We start from the raw sequence: 16689 nt of genomic DNA, 5'->3' as shown, positions 1-16689 counted from the left end.
TTTAACAGTTACAATTTAGATTCTAATAGCTTCGGCACATGGGAAATCAAGAAAATGTCATAAAATCATAATTCACATCCCTTTCATTCTTAAAAGTTTTGCATATGAACAGCTTTTAGATTAGCCAAATTTCATTAAATCAAAATTCAAAATTTAAATGTTCTGTATATGTCTACTCTACTCTTTCGCAATTTGGAATTAGTCATTTTCATACGTAGTATATCACCAAATGGTCAGACAAAGTTATTGAGACTTCTTCACATATCTTCAAAATTATGAATTTATAACTACAACACTGAATCAATAAAATTCATTTTCGAAGGGAAATGATAAAATCTCTCTATACGTTAAAAATAATGATTATTAAAAATGTTGGAACTTGATTTCGAAGATATGCTCAGTGTTTTTCAGTGGTGACATTTTAAAAAGAAATTTTATTATAATTTTTTTTTTGTGTTTCTGCTAAACCTATCTGAAACTTTTGCTTTAATAAATGAATCAAAAATTTTTTCAAAAAAGAGCAGTAGCGTAATTGTACTAAACTTCGTCCAGCTTGCAATTTCGGCCACTTATTTGGTTTCTTGAATTTTAGTTTCTGCATACTGCTAAGGATCACACAATGAAAAAATAACAAAAATGTCGATTCGACGAACGTGATGATGCGAAAAAGTCTTTGGAAGAATCCCGGAAGGGCAAGAAACTATAAGAATTAAGGTTGCCTCAATATTGCCAAAAAGCTATATCTTTTATTCATTTTAAAATGTATTAAGAATGATTTTAGATAAAACAAAGACAATAAGCTATCTACAAGGTAAGATGAGTAACAAAAAATTCAAATTTTGATTAAAAATATTAAATTTTAAACTTAAGACTTTAGAGCTTGCATTAAACTATGCCGGAATTTTGTACAGTTACCCTAAATATTAGGATCATACGCTTCTTTTATCATCCAAAATATTTTATATTTAATTTGTAATGGGGATCTAGGAGACAAAGCTACAAATTCCAGTATGAAAAAAAAATTAAGTTTCATAGAACTGATTGCAATGAGCTTCTCTCTTTAATCTGAAAGACCAAAGAGCTACCACTGAGAGAAATCCTAAAAAGTAAAAATAACATTCCGGAAATGTTAATTTTACCCTGCAGTATTGATCCGAAATCGGTGTAAATATTATACTTTTTAGGTGTATTAGGGGTTAAAGTTACCCCTTTTCATGTTAATTTTACCCTAAAAAGGGTGTAAAATTAACATTAAAAATGTTGATATATTTTCACACCTATAAAGTGTTAAAATTATGAGGAAAAAAAGTTACTCGCACCCCTTTTTTCTCAGTGACCTCACTCCTATGAGGATCGCAAAAATCAGTCAACGGGCGCATATGGCCGATGTCGTCGCGCGCCTATACAACCTCAATATAATAATAATTTGTAATGGAACTCAAATAAAAGAGCCATATCTATTAGTATCCTGTTCCTTGAATAATAATTAGGATCCTTATAAGAATACTACGAAAGAGACACTTTCTTAAATTATAAATCTAAAGTCATAATAATTTTACTTATTGCGAAAACATCTGGATTAACCAATCCTTTACATTCTCTTTTTGCAGAATTGCCTTCATCATTTAAGTTCATCAAGTCAATTAGAAAAGAAGCCAATAGTGCATTCATTTGTGTATATAATGGGAAAATAAAAGAAAGAATGAACAAAATCATTCTTGAGAATCTTCAAAGCATCTTCTCAATACACTCCTCATCCATTCCCAACTTTATCAGTATTAATTGAATACTTCTCCAGACCACTGTTCTATTTCAATTCATCATCACATCATCATCCATCTCTCCTTCAGCACATATATACACAGTCTGTTTACTATACAACACAACATCGTTGGTGTATAAGAACATTTTATATCGAAATTGGGTTAAAACACTAATTAAATACAATTTATCTATTCAGCATAATTAAATGATTTGTGTATAGGAAAAAATATAGTTCAACGACTTACAAAGATGCCTTCCCTTCTTTGTTTTAATTTTTTTTTCATCAAAACAAAGAGAATAATTGCTTTACATCGTCATTTTAACAGTTTTCACCCAGACAACATCGTCAAGTTTCCTCTGACTACTCTTTAATCGCTCTTTCACTCATATTCGTCATAATACAAAAGTTGCAACATATTTTTGTGCTTTTCTCTATACCTGGGGAAGCACACTCAAGGGCATTTTTATCGCTTTCAAAACAGAAATGATAAGCAGAGAAAGATTTGAGCAATATCGCTCAGGAAAGATATTGACGCATCAAATGAAATTTTTGTAATCTAACTGAGATCAAGGGATTACAAATCATTCAAAGTTTTTTTTTATTTATGAAACAAGGATAGCAAAAACTTAGCCAGATAAAGGATATTTTCACGAAGAGGGAGCTATTATTATTGACATTTTATGAAAAGTAAAATTATAAAATTATCGTTAAAACGGGTGTCAAAACGTCCCAGCTTTTGCGAAATGGTCGAACTCGTGACTTAGATGCTATACCTGAAAAATACTTTCGCATCATTTACAGTTTACCGGTACTCAACCGATTTAAATCGATTCATAAATCGCACAATAGATTCCACAAAATAGTTTAAAGAGTAATAAAAATTATATTCGAACAAAAATTACTTATCAGTAAATAACCGGTTCATTACCGGTTCACAACCGATTTGAACCGATATATAAATCACTCAAAATATTTCTCAAAATACACCTCAAGAGTAATTTAATCGAATTTTGTATAAAAATTATTTATCGGTTATGAACCGGTTCATTACCGATTCAAACCCGATTGAAACCGATTCAGTTTTGTCGGAAATTCCAAGACCTTTCCAATTAGCCCAAACATGACCCCATTCGCTTGATAAATACGCTCTCTAATGTCTTTTTAACATTTGACCTTGAAAACCCGTTATTAGGAATGATTCAAAGGTATTGTCGCACATGGTCAAATATCCACCTGGGTAATCTCTAAAACATCCAATAATAAAAACAATCGCACGACGCGTTTGAGCAATCGCGCAAATCTCGCGATTGCTCTCGACGCGAGAGCAATCCCAAAAAAACATGGTTTTTGGGAGTTGGAAGGAGCAGGGGAAAACTAAAAACACGTCTAGTCTGGACATGTTTTTTTTTTAATTGGGGGACACGGAAGACCGTAAGTTGATATCTCTTACCGGTTAAGGTTCAGGACTGCGACAAGTATAAAAGCGGATCGTTATGTATTACTCTATCTGTGAGTTCTAGCAGTAAAATAAGCAATGAAAAAGAATTGAATCAAAAGATCTTACTCACTATTTTTAGTGAATTTAAGAATGCGAGGAGCTGAAGAGAAAAGAAAGTTGTTCTAAAAATTGTCCAGCAAATAATCAGAAAAGGCGCATTTAGAAAGAATTAACCAGAAGGGTAAATGCTTTAAGTAATTTAGTACATAAATCTGGTCCTTTGAACCGGATGAAAAAGATTGAGTTTAATTCTTATTCTGCAATCGTCTGAAGTTCAAGTTAAGTAAGGTAAGGCAGTTTCATACATGCACTGCACAACCTTATAAAATATATAAAATATTTTAGGATAATCAATTATTTTATCTAAGAATGAATAACGTACAGGCAATACCCAAGTGAAACAAAGAAAACGGTATGAATTCAGTCCATATCTCTATTTAGAATTTATAGGGCAGACTTCTTATTTCAAATATACTTTCAGTTTCACAGGGTTACTGTATCAATTTTCAGCATAGTTAAGCGATAAAATCTTAAGTTTGAAATGTAATATTTTTAATAGAAATTAAATTTTTCCGATATTTCTTTATAAAAAGTGTTGCTTGGAACCTTGCAGAAAGTTTATCGTCTTTGTTTTTTTTCTAAGATCAATCTTAATACATTTCAAAATTAATAAAAAATATTGACATAGCTGTGAGTAATATTTCGTCCACCTTGATTCTTGTAGTTCCTTGCCATTCCGGAATTTTTCCAAAGTCTTTTTCCATCATTTCACTTGTCGAATCGATATTTTTTTTGCATTATAATTTCTAGAGTATGGAAAACTAGAAATTCATGGAAATTTAAACAATGAAAGCGGTGGCGGAATTTGCAAGCTGGCCGAAATTTGGCACAATTCCCTTATCTACTATCTAACTTATAATGAAAAAAATAAAGAAAAAATGTTTATTGCTCCTGTAAACTCCTGTAAAGCTACATTTCTTTGGTTATAGGGTCTTGAAAAAATTTTGAGCTCCATGAAACTACTCCTAACTCAAAACCAGAATTTAGTAAAAATTTGAAAAAAAAAATTAGAGAAAAGAAATTTGAAAAGATCACTACGAAAGGACTCTTCTACCAGAATCTGTAACTTACTGTGAGTTGAGAATTTCAGACAATTGTAATGAAAAACAATCGGTTTATAAACACCGGAAATAAGTTTGACCGTGCATAGCTTAGAGATCAAGAAAGCCTAAAATACGAAATACGATCACTTGTTGTAGAGCTCCTAGGCTCATTTACAACATGCAAAATATTTTCAGACCTTTATACAAATAAACTAGTTCTGAATTTACCAATTCAGAAAATATACTAGAAATTACTGGAGGATAACGTATATATTTTGGAATAATTTAAATGAAATTAAGCAAAAACTCTATTGACGGGACTCTATGAGACGCTACCAAAGATGCGTCTTTACTGTCACTGGTAGTCTGGTACACATGATAATGGTATTACAAATGACTTTCTTTTGCGTAGTGTAACTACCAAAGAGTAGAATTTGCAACATAGAATTTAACTCAAGAAAGTTAATGAAGGAAAATATTATCAAAATCGACGGAATGTCAAATTTTTCGCGAAATAAGGCAAAAGCAGAAAAATGTATTTCTGCCTCTGTCGATCTAATTTTCCCCGTAATTAAAAAATTAGACAAATACAATCCTTTTCCAGCAACAATTAAAATGTTAATTCATGTTAATTCAATAAATGAAACATCATAATCCTTAAATTTATGTTTCAACTACTCTGAAATAAATGTTTTATCAATACTGAATATTGAAAAGTTTTGTCAAATCGACAGCCAACTGGATCTTGTTAAAAGTTTGTTAAAAGGGTGTTTTCTATATAAAAGGCGTCTACACATTGGGAGCAATTTTCGTCAAAAATTGCGTTTTAGACAAAAATTTGACGTTTCCCCCTACAACGCTGCAGGGAATTTCCTTCAAAAAGCAATTTTTGACAAAAAATTCTCCCAATGTGTAGAGGCCATAAAATGCCAGAAAAAGTTTTGTCAAATTGGTAAATAACATCCTTTTGACAAAATTTCAACAAAATCCATTTGTTCGTTTAACAAGACATTTTTTTTTCAGAGTATTTAATATGCAAAATAGATACGAATAGGTTAACGATAAATATCATTCAAAGTGAAACTGTCTCCATCTCAGTCTACCCTATTTTCTCTTAAAGTCTTTTAATTGCAGAAAATTTAGTAACATTACAAAAGATATCAATATGCAACAATATCAGACAAAAAATTGCAAGTCAATGCTGGCTGACCCGATTTCACTAGGCATTTCAATCAAGAATTTATTTCCATCCCTGATATTTCAATTAAAATTTAATCAATAACTTTGTCGTGACTTTAAGAGAACTCTCCTTTATCAATAGCTACTAAGTAATGAAATGGTATAAGAGAAAACTGCATGTTCTCTCGCGCTCAATTAAATTTTTAACTTCAAAGGCGCACCAATGTTGAGTCACTTTAATTGCACCCAATAATTGATTGCCTCCATTTACACTTCTAAAAACCCTCTCTATCAGCTGTGAAAAATGCTTCTTAGAAATGTATTATCAGAAGGTGGAAATTTTAGAGAGAGATTTTACAATACTGAAATTACATTCAAATTGGAATTCAGAAAATTTATCTTAAATTATTCCTTGAGAGATATTGACCAATAAGAACATAGAAACTAATATGTTTCTTTTCCTATTGGTTGGAATTTTTTATCCAAATATTTCTATGAAAAAAAAAAATCCTCCAAAAAAGAAGTATCAGCAGCAATTTAAAGAGCTTTGTCCTAATTTTAAGCGGATCATAAAGTAATGCCTCACTCAGCAAAAATCCACAGAGTAATTAAAAGGTGCCCAAAAAAAAAAAGAAGACACCTCAAGTGAGATTCATTCTTATGGGTCAAATTATTCAGGTGCAAAAAAGTACTACCGTTAGTGATCTCGCGCGTCAGGAGATGACGAATAGTTTGTTCTGGATGGAGTTTCCCCCTCTAAATGGTGGGTCCCTCATTTGCATGGAATTTTGATGGATTGTGGGTGGAAAATTGGATCCGAAGCAACTCCGCAAATTGCCAGAGATTGATCTGACACCAGACCAGATTCCACGCCATTTGTGGTCTAGCCGGACGCTCTTTTTTGGGGGCCCTATTCCGCGCCCCACCCATCTTTTGCACACGCGGTGACCATTGATGGGCATATCGGCGTATCGTGCAAGAGAGCAAAGAGGAAGTTGCAACACGGAATTGGCTTTTTTTTTTCTTGAATTGTCTGTTCGAGGAAGGAGTCTTATGCTTGCACTTACCAACACTCGAGGATCCCGTTGAATTGTCAGCAGCGCCATAGTGTCTCAGTGTCCGGAGGTGCCTTGGGTGCTGCCTTCCCACCTCACCTCTTATGCAATCCACTCAAGCACTCGACCTCACCATCACTCAGACCACCAGTCGCATTTTCTAGCCACAGAATTCAAAACGCCATTTTTACACCACACAGTACAACACTTCTTCAATCAACTTTTCACCACACCTTTTCTCCTGTTTGCCGTGCCCCGCGGCAGACAAATACACTGGTGACGGCAAATTGGAGATATGAAAAACAAATGCTGATGCAAATCCACGGAGAAAACACTGATTTTCACGTCTTTTTCACGGAAAATTCGCGAGCTTCCTGCAAAGTCTGACGTACGGGAAAATGTGACAACAATGCACGAACTTTGCCGGAACTGAAACAAAAAACCCGAAGATTGACATTTCAATTGGCATTTTCGGAAATTTCCCATGTTTCATCCGTGTTTCATCAGCATTTCTCCGGAATACAAACAGCTGTTTTTCGACGGCGCAAAATTTATTTTGAAAATTCATATGCAAAATATTACCAGAAAATGCTCATTTTTTCCAGGTGGGAATGCAAATTCCAGCCCCATTGGGACAGAATCCACATTCCCACCCTCTATCCTTTACCACTTGAAACATCCGGAGGCGCTAATGAGGATTTTACTGATGTTTTCTCCAGACTTACTCCATCGCTGTTCCGGCTAAAGGGTCACTGGGTCCTTCAGTTGATGGAGGAGCACCTCCAACATCTCCGGAATCACCTGGAGCATCCCTAGATGATGGTCCAGTTTGGCTAATCGTGGCCAAATAGGTCTTATTCTCCTCCTCAGACAGAATTCTGAAGGGACTTCCTTTGCCAACGATGGCAATTGAGACATTCTTCTCGGTCAGATTGAGTTCATTGGGAAGGGTATCCCTGAGTGCCAGGAGACCATGTTCAATCAACTTCTTGAGATCGCACGATGGAAACTCATCGAGATGCTTTCCCAAGTACGTGCGGGCGCTCTGGGAGCGTGAACCGATGGACATTGCCTTGCAATTGAAGTAATTAGCACTGGGGCAAACTTGGAAGATATGGGGACCCAAATCATCGTAACCTGCCACAAGGAGCCCCACACCATAAGGACGTCTATCGTAGCGCTGAGTGCAAACCTGCATCTTATTCCCCAGGTTCATGATCAGCCGATTGGCCGGATAGTTGGCATCGTAAGAGTACTTGTAATTGAGACACTCCTGACGCATATACCGGCTGGAAAACGCCCCCAATTCATTGTCAGTTCACTAACCAGGAATTCGACACGAAAAACAGTTTCTTACCTCAGAATCCTCGCATCGGCCGTAATCCCAGAAATTGAAATACCCAGATGGTCATCAATTGGAATGATTTTCTTCTGGTACGATGCCAATTCCGACGAGGCTCGCTTGAGAGCGATGAGAATAGCATGATCCTTATTCTTCAGTCCGACTGTTGCAGTGCCTAATTTTACGGCCTCCATGGCATACTCCACCTGATGCAGCCGTCCCTGAGGACTCCACACAGTCACATCACTATCGTACTGGTTGCGAAACTGCAAAAAAAAAAGAACGAAATAAAGGATTCAATGCAAAATGTGGAGTCACTCCCGGAAAAGCATCATCAGATTGAGGTTAGATTCTGATCTTGACATATTTTCTCCTATTTTACCCAAAATTTCAACAGAACTTCAATCTATTCTTATAGAAACAAGACTAATTTCACTTTTTGCGATATTATAAAATTATATTTTACCATTTTTCCTCAATTTCCACGGCTTTTCTTTTTCGCTTTGTAATGACAACACAACACAACCCAACGCAATTCAAAGCTAACGTCACACTGTCGCTCAGTTCTGTCAAAGGAAATCAAGAGTGCAATTTGCGAAAAAAAAAAACAGAGAAAACCAAAATATTCAGTGAATTCTTTATTTAATTGTGATTTTCCGTAGTGAATTGACTGGAAAAATGTCCGTGATCGACACTGATAGCAGATCTGAACGGTGGAACAGGGTAAGAAGGGCAAAAAATCGTGCAATATGGGAAATAATTGATGTTGGCAATTTGCGCAATATTTTGTATGGTTTCCCTTTGGAAGATTCTTTGTGCAAAATCCAGAAAGGGCTCCTCTGTGTAACCAAGAGAATTGCATTATTGTCACCTCAATGAGGAAAAGTACTTCCCCGTGATTAGTCACACAGGGTCTCCATGGTGAGAAATGGCCAAAAATCACATTTGTATTGACACAGACGTTATCAGCTCCTCCACTGGTTTTCCTGCAACAACTCAGGGGATCAGCTTTTTACCTGATATGGCTTTATCGGGACTGACTTGTTATCGGGGCTGTAGTTTTCAGTCCCGTCTAAATTTTGAAACCATCAAGTTCAAGTTGGTCAACTCTTTCTGGGGAAAAGGGCATTTTCTGAGAAAACACTTGATCTGTTATTCTCATTATTCTCTTATCACAAGTTTCTTTGCTTTCTTTCTCTCCTAGACATTTCCACTTCGGGGTGAATAAATTCTGTGATGTTTAGCTTTTAATTAGGTACAATTGAAGATTTATTAGCTATTCCTGTGTGAGGAATAATAAAAAAAAATACATTTGATTTGGCAAAAAGAACGCAAAGAAAAAGAAAACAGTGGTGTACAAAAGTGTTCACACAAACAAAAGATTAGGAACCATTTACGATAAGTAATTAATTCTTAAAAAGTTTTAGGTGATCTCTAGTCTAGCGTCAAAAATTCATAATTTATGTGACAAAAAAACAATTTAAAAAGTTTAATTTTAACCTCAGAAACGAAAAAAATCCTACCTAGGGGAAGTGTTCATAATTTTGGACAGCTTCTAATTTTAGACACTGAGCGTAAGGACAATCCAAGTAAATTAATTAAAATTGTGGAGTTTTCTCCCAATATTTAATGAAAATTGTATTCTATCTAAATTTTTTTTTTTTTATTTGAAAAATTTTAACACTAAATTCGTTAAATTTTCAATATGATTTGAGTTAAAATTGCCTTGTTGAAACGTCAATATGTGCAGTTGCAGTGGCTTACAAGAAGCCAAATGACCAAATCAATATTAACATGAATCAACACAAACACTTAAAAATATCGAGGAAAGATTTTTAGTACTTCACAACAGTTAAATGAGACTGAAGTTTAGCTCCTAATTTAATAAATAATTAACTCGATTAGGGTGGAATCACCAGTTCTCGCCAGTGCCCCACTTCTCGCCACTTACATTGAAATCGCTATTTTTCGCAATTTATGAAATAAATGAGTCGCAATTTTTTTGTATTGTTTCTGCATCTACGCATAGAATCGAAAAATAATAATTATTCGTTTTGGATTCACGATTTTGATCACATTTTAGAGCAATATTTTAAGCAAGTGCATCGAATCCAACATCTCTTACCAAATGTACTAAATGTCGTCAAATTTTCATCAGGCCAAAAATACATATTTGGGTAAATAATTTGTCTATTAAATATTTAATTGCACTTGTGGAATACATAAAATTTGTATTTAGTCAATTAATATTTCATTTTATATTATTTTTGTATAAAAATGAGGCATGGCGAGAAGTGGTAATATTCTGGAATTGATTTTACCACCTGTCGCCATATCTTTTCAATAGGCGACGCTAACTTCACTTCGTACATTCTCAGTTGTCAAATCTGCATTGTTTACTTTCTGCAAAAGCCCCGTAATTTGATTTCTCAAATAAAAGTGAAGAAAAATCATTTAAAGATAGTAATAATAAAGTGATCACAAGGAAAGAGAAATCGTGAATGTATTCTTTTCATAGCATTGCCTAAAATAACCGAGTGTGGTTCTTTTCAAGTGGGTGGCGAGAAGTGGTTACAAATTTTACAAAACTGACGAAAAGTGGTAAAAAGTGGCGACGAAATGGTTATTTTTGCATTATTAATAAAAATCAGTTTTTTAAGTAGTCCAGCGTTATGTTCTAGGATTATTGTTTTCACGTATCTAGAGCCAATACATCTAAGTAACTTTGTGTCAAATTTGACTTATCTTGCAACAAGGATTCAAAAGTTATGATTAAATGAATTTAATTTTTTCCTAAACATGGCGATAGCCGGTTATTCCACCCTAGGTTACTTTTGATATCTAACAAAAAAACATCCGATCTAAAAAAAACAAGGGAAGTGGAAATTCCGTGTAATTTGGAGTCCTAAAGGAATTCAATCAACCAATTCGCATATATCGCATACTATACTGATTACAAAATAACCCACTTTGGATATTTTTTCCTGTCCTTTTAATATCCAACTTGCTTCTGGGAAAGGACTTTTAGTTTTAATTGGTTTCTCTATTTTTTTTTCTTTTATATCTCTGTTTTCTTTACCACCCCCCCCCATGCGGCTATCGCCGTCTTAGCGTCAATTCCAACCTCCGAGATGAAAACGATGGAAGATCCCTTCATTGGTTTCTCGAAGCGTTTTTCGGAAAATTGACAAGGATTTTGCAATGCAGGTTACCCCCTGTTTTAAAATACCTTGCCATAAATAGGTCACATTCATTAAAAGAATATGGGAAAAATATGAAGTGTTAGAAGCTAAAGTGTGTGAAGCCTAAAAGCCTCCCCCTGTATATTCTATTTGTAGTAGATTGTTTTAAAGGGTTAAGACTTTTAGACCAGTCATCTACAATCGTAAATCTCATTAGAATTAGAGATTTAACAAAAAAATAGCTGAAAATCAGATCCTTTTACACTCAGTCCCGGGATTACGCATGTTTTCGGGACCGAAAAAAACACGCGTTATAGCTTTATATATCGAGAAAATTTACATACCCGCAGGCGATTTCTTTTGAACCGTAGAACAAATTTTGCGCGGAATAAAAGTTGTCAGAGCAAAAAGATTCAACTCGTCAGTTAAATCAGCATTTGTCGTAACTTCCTTTTGACAACTTTTCAGGAGACGATATTTTCAGTTCAGCTTTATTTTTCTTAAAAATGAGCCCCGAATGCGACACTTTTGAGTCAAAATAATAAAAGTGGCACTAATAAACTGTCAATAAACTCGAGAAAATCTTTATAAAATTATTTTAAAGTTGAGATATTGACATATATGTTAGAAAAAACACAGTTAGATTTTATCGTAACTTCCATCGTTTATAAACCCGTAACTTCCAATGTATGGAGATCTTGGAAGTTACGACAATTTTCAAAAATGTATTATATAAATTTCAATTACTCTAGTGAAAATAAGCGCGTTTATTTGACTAAATTAATCAATTAAACTTTTATCCCTGTCCCTAAAAGCTTATTTTATAAATTTTATTGAATAAATTTTATGCGCCGGGTCGCTTGTTTTGTTTTGAATTAATGACAGATGGTCAAGGATTTTTCTTACTTTTTCTCACAAAAATTGAATAAAAATGATTTAATCTTGCATTATTTGCACTGTCTTTGGATATTTGGAAGAGTTTGTGAACGTTTTAATGAGAAATATTACATTTTTGCTGCAAATTACAAGCTACGCAAACGAGCAAAAGAAGATACGTCAAATGCTGATTAGAGAAAATTTTATATGAAAATTTGTCGTAACTTCCCCAAAAATGGAAGTTACGGCAAATTCTGATAAATTTTTCTTAATTAAGAGCACTTACGATAATTTTTGTTTAAAATAATTTTTAATGGGCTTATAATAGTTTCTGTTTCTCAAGTGTTTTTAATAAACAAAATTACGCCGATTGCAAATATATCTGAAAATAGCAAAAATGAAGTTACGACAAATGCTGATTTAACTGACGAACTGTTAAAAAGAAATTTATCAACAAACAGTACCTTTTGTCCAGAGTTCTTCAATAAACTGTTAGAATTTTTAAAATTTTTACCTTAATAAAAGAAATTAAAGTTTTATTCAGAAAAATAAGCATAGTGTGTCAAATTTCCCGCGTCATAAAATAGTGTATACATTCAGGCGTATTTCAAAAATTATTTCATAAATTAACACCCAAAAGTAGGCAAACTTGCATAATTATATGTGCGTAATCTCGTCAAGTGAATAATCCCGAAGCGCATAATGCCGGAACTGAGTGTAGTAAAATTTGTAACATAGTTCAATGAAAATATTCGAAACATACAGGGAGTTCCGCTTTGAACGAATTTTTCGGGACCGCAGAAAAACCCGCGAATTAACTTCAGTGACACAGTAAAATTGCACATCTGCAGGAGACATCTTTGGAATGAGTTATGAAAACACCGTGATGTATGCAAGACATTTTCGGCGCCAATTTTTCAGCGTATTTTCAGCGCCAACGGTTCATAAGAGATGTATTTCAAATTTACCGCGTGAAAAATATTTGCATACATTTAGGTGCATTTCAAAAATTATTTTATTAACCCTTTAACGACGAGACAGTTTTCGCTGACAGAAAATCAGCAATAAAAATGAAACCGATAGACAAAATCGGTAAAAGGTCTCACATCTAACTTTAGGAAATCCATAACAGAGTCTGATTCGGTGTATTTTTTGCCTCTATGAACAATAGGGACAAAAAGAGCCGAAAAATTTAAGTAATTTTTCTGACAATACTAATGAATGATAAATTTTCACTCTTATGAAAAATATTAAATTTGAGGATTGTAGTTTCTTTTTTCCAAAACGGTTTTGCTTAAAAAATTGGAAGCATAAAAAAATAATTAAAATCAATTTTCAATTCGAGGATTTAAAAATTCGTCATTTTTTAGCTTAAAAATTTACTAAAAAAATATCCTAGATTCCTTCAACCTTCTACCTTGCAATTACGTACAAACATGAGAAAAAATAAATATTGGTAGGGGAAAGTACTCTCCCTTCGAAACTTCATGCCTTCGAATAATGTGAATTTTCCTTTATTTTTCACAAAAAGTTTACACATTTTTATAAAATGTTAGTTAGCTTATCATCAATTCTTGATAATTATGTGATAATTGTGTATAAGTCTCTAGGAAAAATAAAAGAAAATTCACATTATTCGAAGGCATGAACGTTCGAAGGGAGAGTACTTTCCCCTAGTCGGGAAAAATTATTTTCTTTATGGGACACCGGTGTTCCAATCGTCCTTAAAGGGTTAATGATCTCCCAATTCATATAAGCAATTCATATCAAATTCTTTCAGTCCATTTTCTTTCAAGGCGAAAGTTTCTATATTTTCACTACTTAGAAAAGATTGTTTTCGTTGGTTTACCGAGTTATTTAGCAACTTTTAAGGGTTAATGGACTTTAAGAAAACATCTAATTATTTAAAATTCATTCTTAAGTTTTTTTTCCATGAGTTCAAAAAGTTTTCTAAAAATATTCAAAAAGCGTTAATGTTAATTCTTCTCCTTGTCTTTTAACGAACATTTTCGGCCGCCACTGTAGTCAATCGGTGTCTCCCATCAATTACAAAAAGCATTACCAGGGACTTTTAAAGTGAGGCATTGATTGATTTCTGTGGGAATGTTCCATTCCAGGCAGTTCTGGGGCCACTTTCGAGTGACTTTCTGCGCATCACGACACCACGGGACATTCAAGAGCAAGCCGATCGACAGGCTGCCCTGGCACTCTACCAGCAGCAGACGGCACTGTCGCCCTACATGCCGGCCAACATTGTTGGCAGGCTGAGCATTACGGTGGCTCAGGCCAAGCTAGTGAAAAATTATGGGATGACACGAATGGATCCGTATGTGAGGATTCGTGTGGGGCATTTTGTGTATGAAACACAGACAGATCCAAATGGTGGGAAGAATCCCAGGTGGAATCGTGTCGTTCACAGTCAACTTCCAGCTGGGGTGACTTCAATATCTCTGGAAATTTATGATGAGTGCAGCTTTACAATGGACGAATTGATTGCGTGGACGGAGATTAAGCTTCCGGAAGCTGTTTTGAGGGGGGATACTCATGAGGATTGGTATCCGTTGAGTGGGAAGCAGGGTGATGGTGTTGAGGGGATGATTGATTTGGTGCTGAGCTTCCAGCCGGCTTCTGCTCAAAATGCCACCAGCTACATGTACCAATCTGTGGCACCAGTTGTGGTGGTACCGAGTGTCACAGGTCGCCCAATGCCAGTTTTTGTCCATCAGCAGCAGCAGCATCACCAACAAGTGGTGAATTCACAGTATCCTCCACAACAGCAGCAACAGCCACCGCCTCAGCCAATTTGTGCAGCACCTCCCATCACGGAGGAAGACTTGAAGCAGATCCAGGAGATGTTCCCAAATACCGATCCCGAGGTGATTAAATCTGTTTGGGAAGCTAACAGGGGCAACAAGGATCGCACCATAAATTCCCTCCTGCAAATGACTGAACAGTAGAGAGACAAGAGATATATTCCCTTCCCAGCTTTTAGATAGAGTCCTTGTCCTGACCAAAAAAAAAAAACTGGCAAATACTGGCTTCTATCACGCTTCCTTTCATTCCTTTTTAATCCTCCTGTTAAACCACCATCAATCAGAATCCTCGCGTAATAATTAATTTTGAAAAATAAAAAATGTGTCATAGCCAGAATTGGGAAGCCACTGTAGAATGGAAACCTTCAGATTAATGAGTCAGATATTAATCTCATGGGATGAATCATTGCCGCCGAATAGGTATTTCTTTTTACAATTTATTAATATATTAAAGCTTTGAGATGTTTTTTCGTGTCAAATTTGCTCATACAGCCAGCAGATTGGAGGCTTTAAATTACACCCAAGAAATTCTATATTTGAATGTAAAGAAATCTATTTAACAAAAAAATAAATGGTTCTTTCTACAAGGCATTTAATCTCTTTGAGTTCTTCTAAGGAAAGTGTCTCCTAAATTCGAAATAATTAGGAAAGATTTCTGTGTGCTGATTCTATTCAAAAAGAATTTTAGGCCACGCCTACTTCAAAATATATTTAAATATTCTTAGTTTTAGAATTTAGAATTTTTAGTTTTTGCATACTTTAGAAATAATACAATAAAAAAATAACAAAAAATGTCGCTTCGACGAACAAGGTGATCTAAAAAATACATTAGAAGAATTCCAGAAGGGCAAGGAACTGTGAAAATGAAGGTGGCCGAAATAGGCCACAAATGTAATGTCTACATTTTTATGCATTTTAGAATGTATTAACAGTGAATTTAGAGAAAATAAAGACGATAGACTGCCTACAAGGTTCCAAGGAACACTCCTTATAAAAAAAGTAACAAATAAATTCAATTTGTATTAAAAATATTACATTTCAAACATAAGACTTTGGCACTTGCATGCAACTATGCCGAAATTTGGTACACTTATCCTAAATAATTACAATGACGATAAACAAGTCCGAAGTGTCTCATCTATTAACAAAAAGACACCGTAAAAATGATCAGTAGGGTAAGTGTGCCAAATTTCGGTATAGTTGCATGCAAGCGTCAAAGTCTCAAGTTTGAAATGGAATATTTCAAATACAAATTGATTTTTTTATTTTTTCTTCATAAAGAGTGTTGCTTGGAGCCTTGTAAAGAATTGGCCGTCTTTATTTACTCTAAAATCATTTTTAATACATTTTAAAATGAATAAAAATATAGACATAGCTTTGGTGCCCTATTTCGGCCACCTTCATTTTCATAGTTCCTTGCCTTTCGGGAATTTTTCCAATATCTTTTTCACGTCATCTCGTTTGTCGTAGCTACATTTTTTGTTATTCGTTTGCATTGTATAATCTTTAGAGTACGTAAAATCTAAAAGTTCATGGAAATTCGAGGAACGAAAAAGGTGGCCGAAATTGCAAGCTGGCCGGAATTTGGCACACTTACCCTAAATCATTAAATTTGAACAATAAAAAATCAATTTAATAATTCCGACACACTTTTTAAATCAAGAAACTTATGAAATCAAAATTCGCATCCCTTCTTCAAATGTTTTCTATTATGTATAGCGTGTATAGCAGTAGTATATTCCATTCTCTCACACTTAAAATTCGATTGAACTAAATTGATTTTGTTGTGATGTTCAAAAGAAGAATTGGAAGAGTGCGGAAGAGTACGATAAACATATGAAAAAATTTTGGAAAAAGGAAGTGAATTTCGATTCCA

General features: G+C 34.4%; 3 protein-coding genes across 4 annotated transcripts in view; 1 reads left to right on the top strand and 2 right to left on the bottom strand.

Moving 5' to 3' along the window:
- LOC129805524 (protein phosphatase Slingshot) overlaps positions 1–7022 on the bottom strand; it is a 63365-nt gene extending 56343 nt beyond the window's left edge. For both annotated transcript variants that reach the window (XR_008752094.1, XM_055853489.1), the window contains exon 1: positions 6613–7022. Coding sequence is in view for 1 of the 2 variants with exons in the window: in XM_055853489.1 (XP_055709464.1) it covers positions 6613–6651 (39 nt within the window). In the remaining variant the exon portion in view is untranslated. The remainder of the gene's footprint in view (positions 1–6612) is intronic.
- Positions 7023–7132: 110 nt separating this feature from the next.
- LOC129805526 (proteasome subunit alpha type-1) lies at positions 7133–8548 on the bottom strand. Its single transcript, XM_055853491.1, has 3 exons — positions 8409–8548; positions 7958–8208; positions 7133–7889 (listed from the first exon to the last, which is right to left on the bottom strand). Exons 1-3 carry the CDS (start codon positions 8409–8411, stop codon positions 7322–7324), a joined length of 822 nt encoding a protein of 273 aa, XP_055709466.1. The 5' UTR covers positions 8412–8548; the 3' UTR covers positions 7133–7321.
- Positions 8549–8605: 57 nt separating this feature from the next.
- LOC129805525 (toll-interacting protein-like) lies at positions 8606–15404 on the top strand. The gene is made up of 2 exons (XM_055853490.1): positions 8606–8665; positions 14118–15404. The coding sequence occupies exons 1-2, from the start codon at positions 8621–8623 to the stop codon at positions 14955–14957; spliced, it is 885 nt and encodes a 294-aa protein (XP_055709465.1). The 5' UTR covers positions 8606–8620; the 3' UTR covers positions 14958–15404.
- The last annotated feature ends 1285 nt before the right edge of the window (positions 15405–16689 follow it).

This window comes from Phlebotomus papatasi, chromosome 3, assembly GCF_024763615.1.
Source record: "Phlebotomus papatasi isolate M1 chromosome 3, Ppap_2.1, whole genome shotgun sequence".
Lineage (NCBI taxonomy): Eukaryota > Metazoa > Arthropoda > Insecta > Diptera > Psychodidae > Phlebotomus > Phlebotomus papatasi.
The sequence above is the reverse complement of the archived record's forward strand: the minus strand, read 5'-3'. Positions and strand labels throughout refer to the sequence as shown.

Bases quoted from the DNA above. Each gene is read 5' to 3' on its own strand.
- LOC129805526 (XM_055853491.1), bottom strand. The intron at 7,890-7,957 runs GTAAGAAACTGT...GGCGTTTTCCAG, and splicing joins GCCGATGCGAGGATTCTGAG to CCGGTATATGCGTCAGGAGT.
- LOC129805525 (XM_055853490.1), top strand. From the start codon at position 8,621: ATGTCCGTGATCGACACTGATAGCAGATCTGAACGGTGGAACAGG. The intron at 8,666-14,117 runs GTAAGAAGGGCA...GTTCCATTCCAG, and splicing joins GATCTGAACGGTGGAACAGG to GCAGTTCTGGGGCCACTTTC.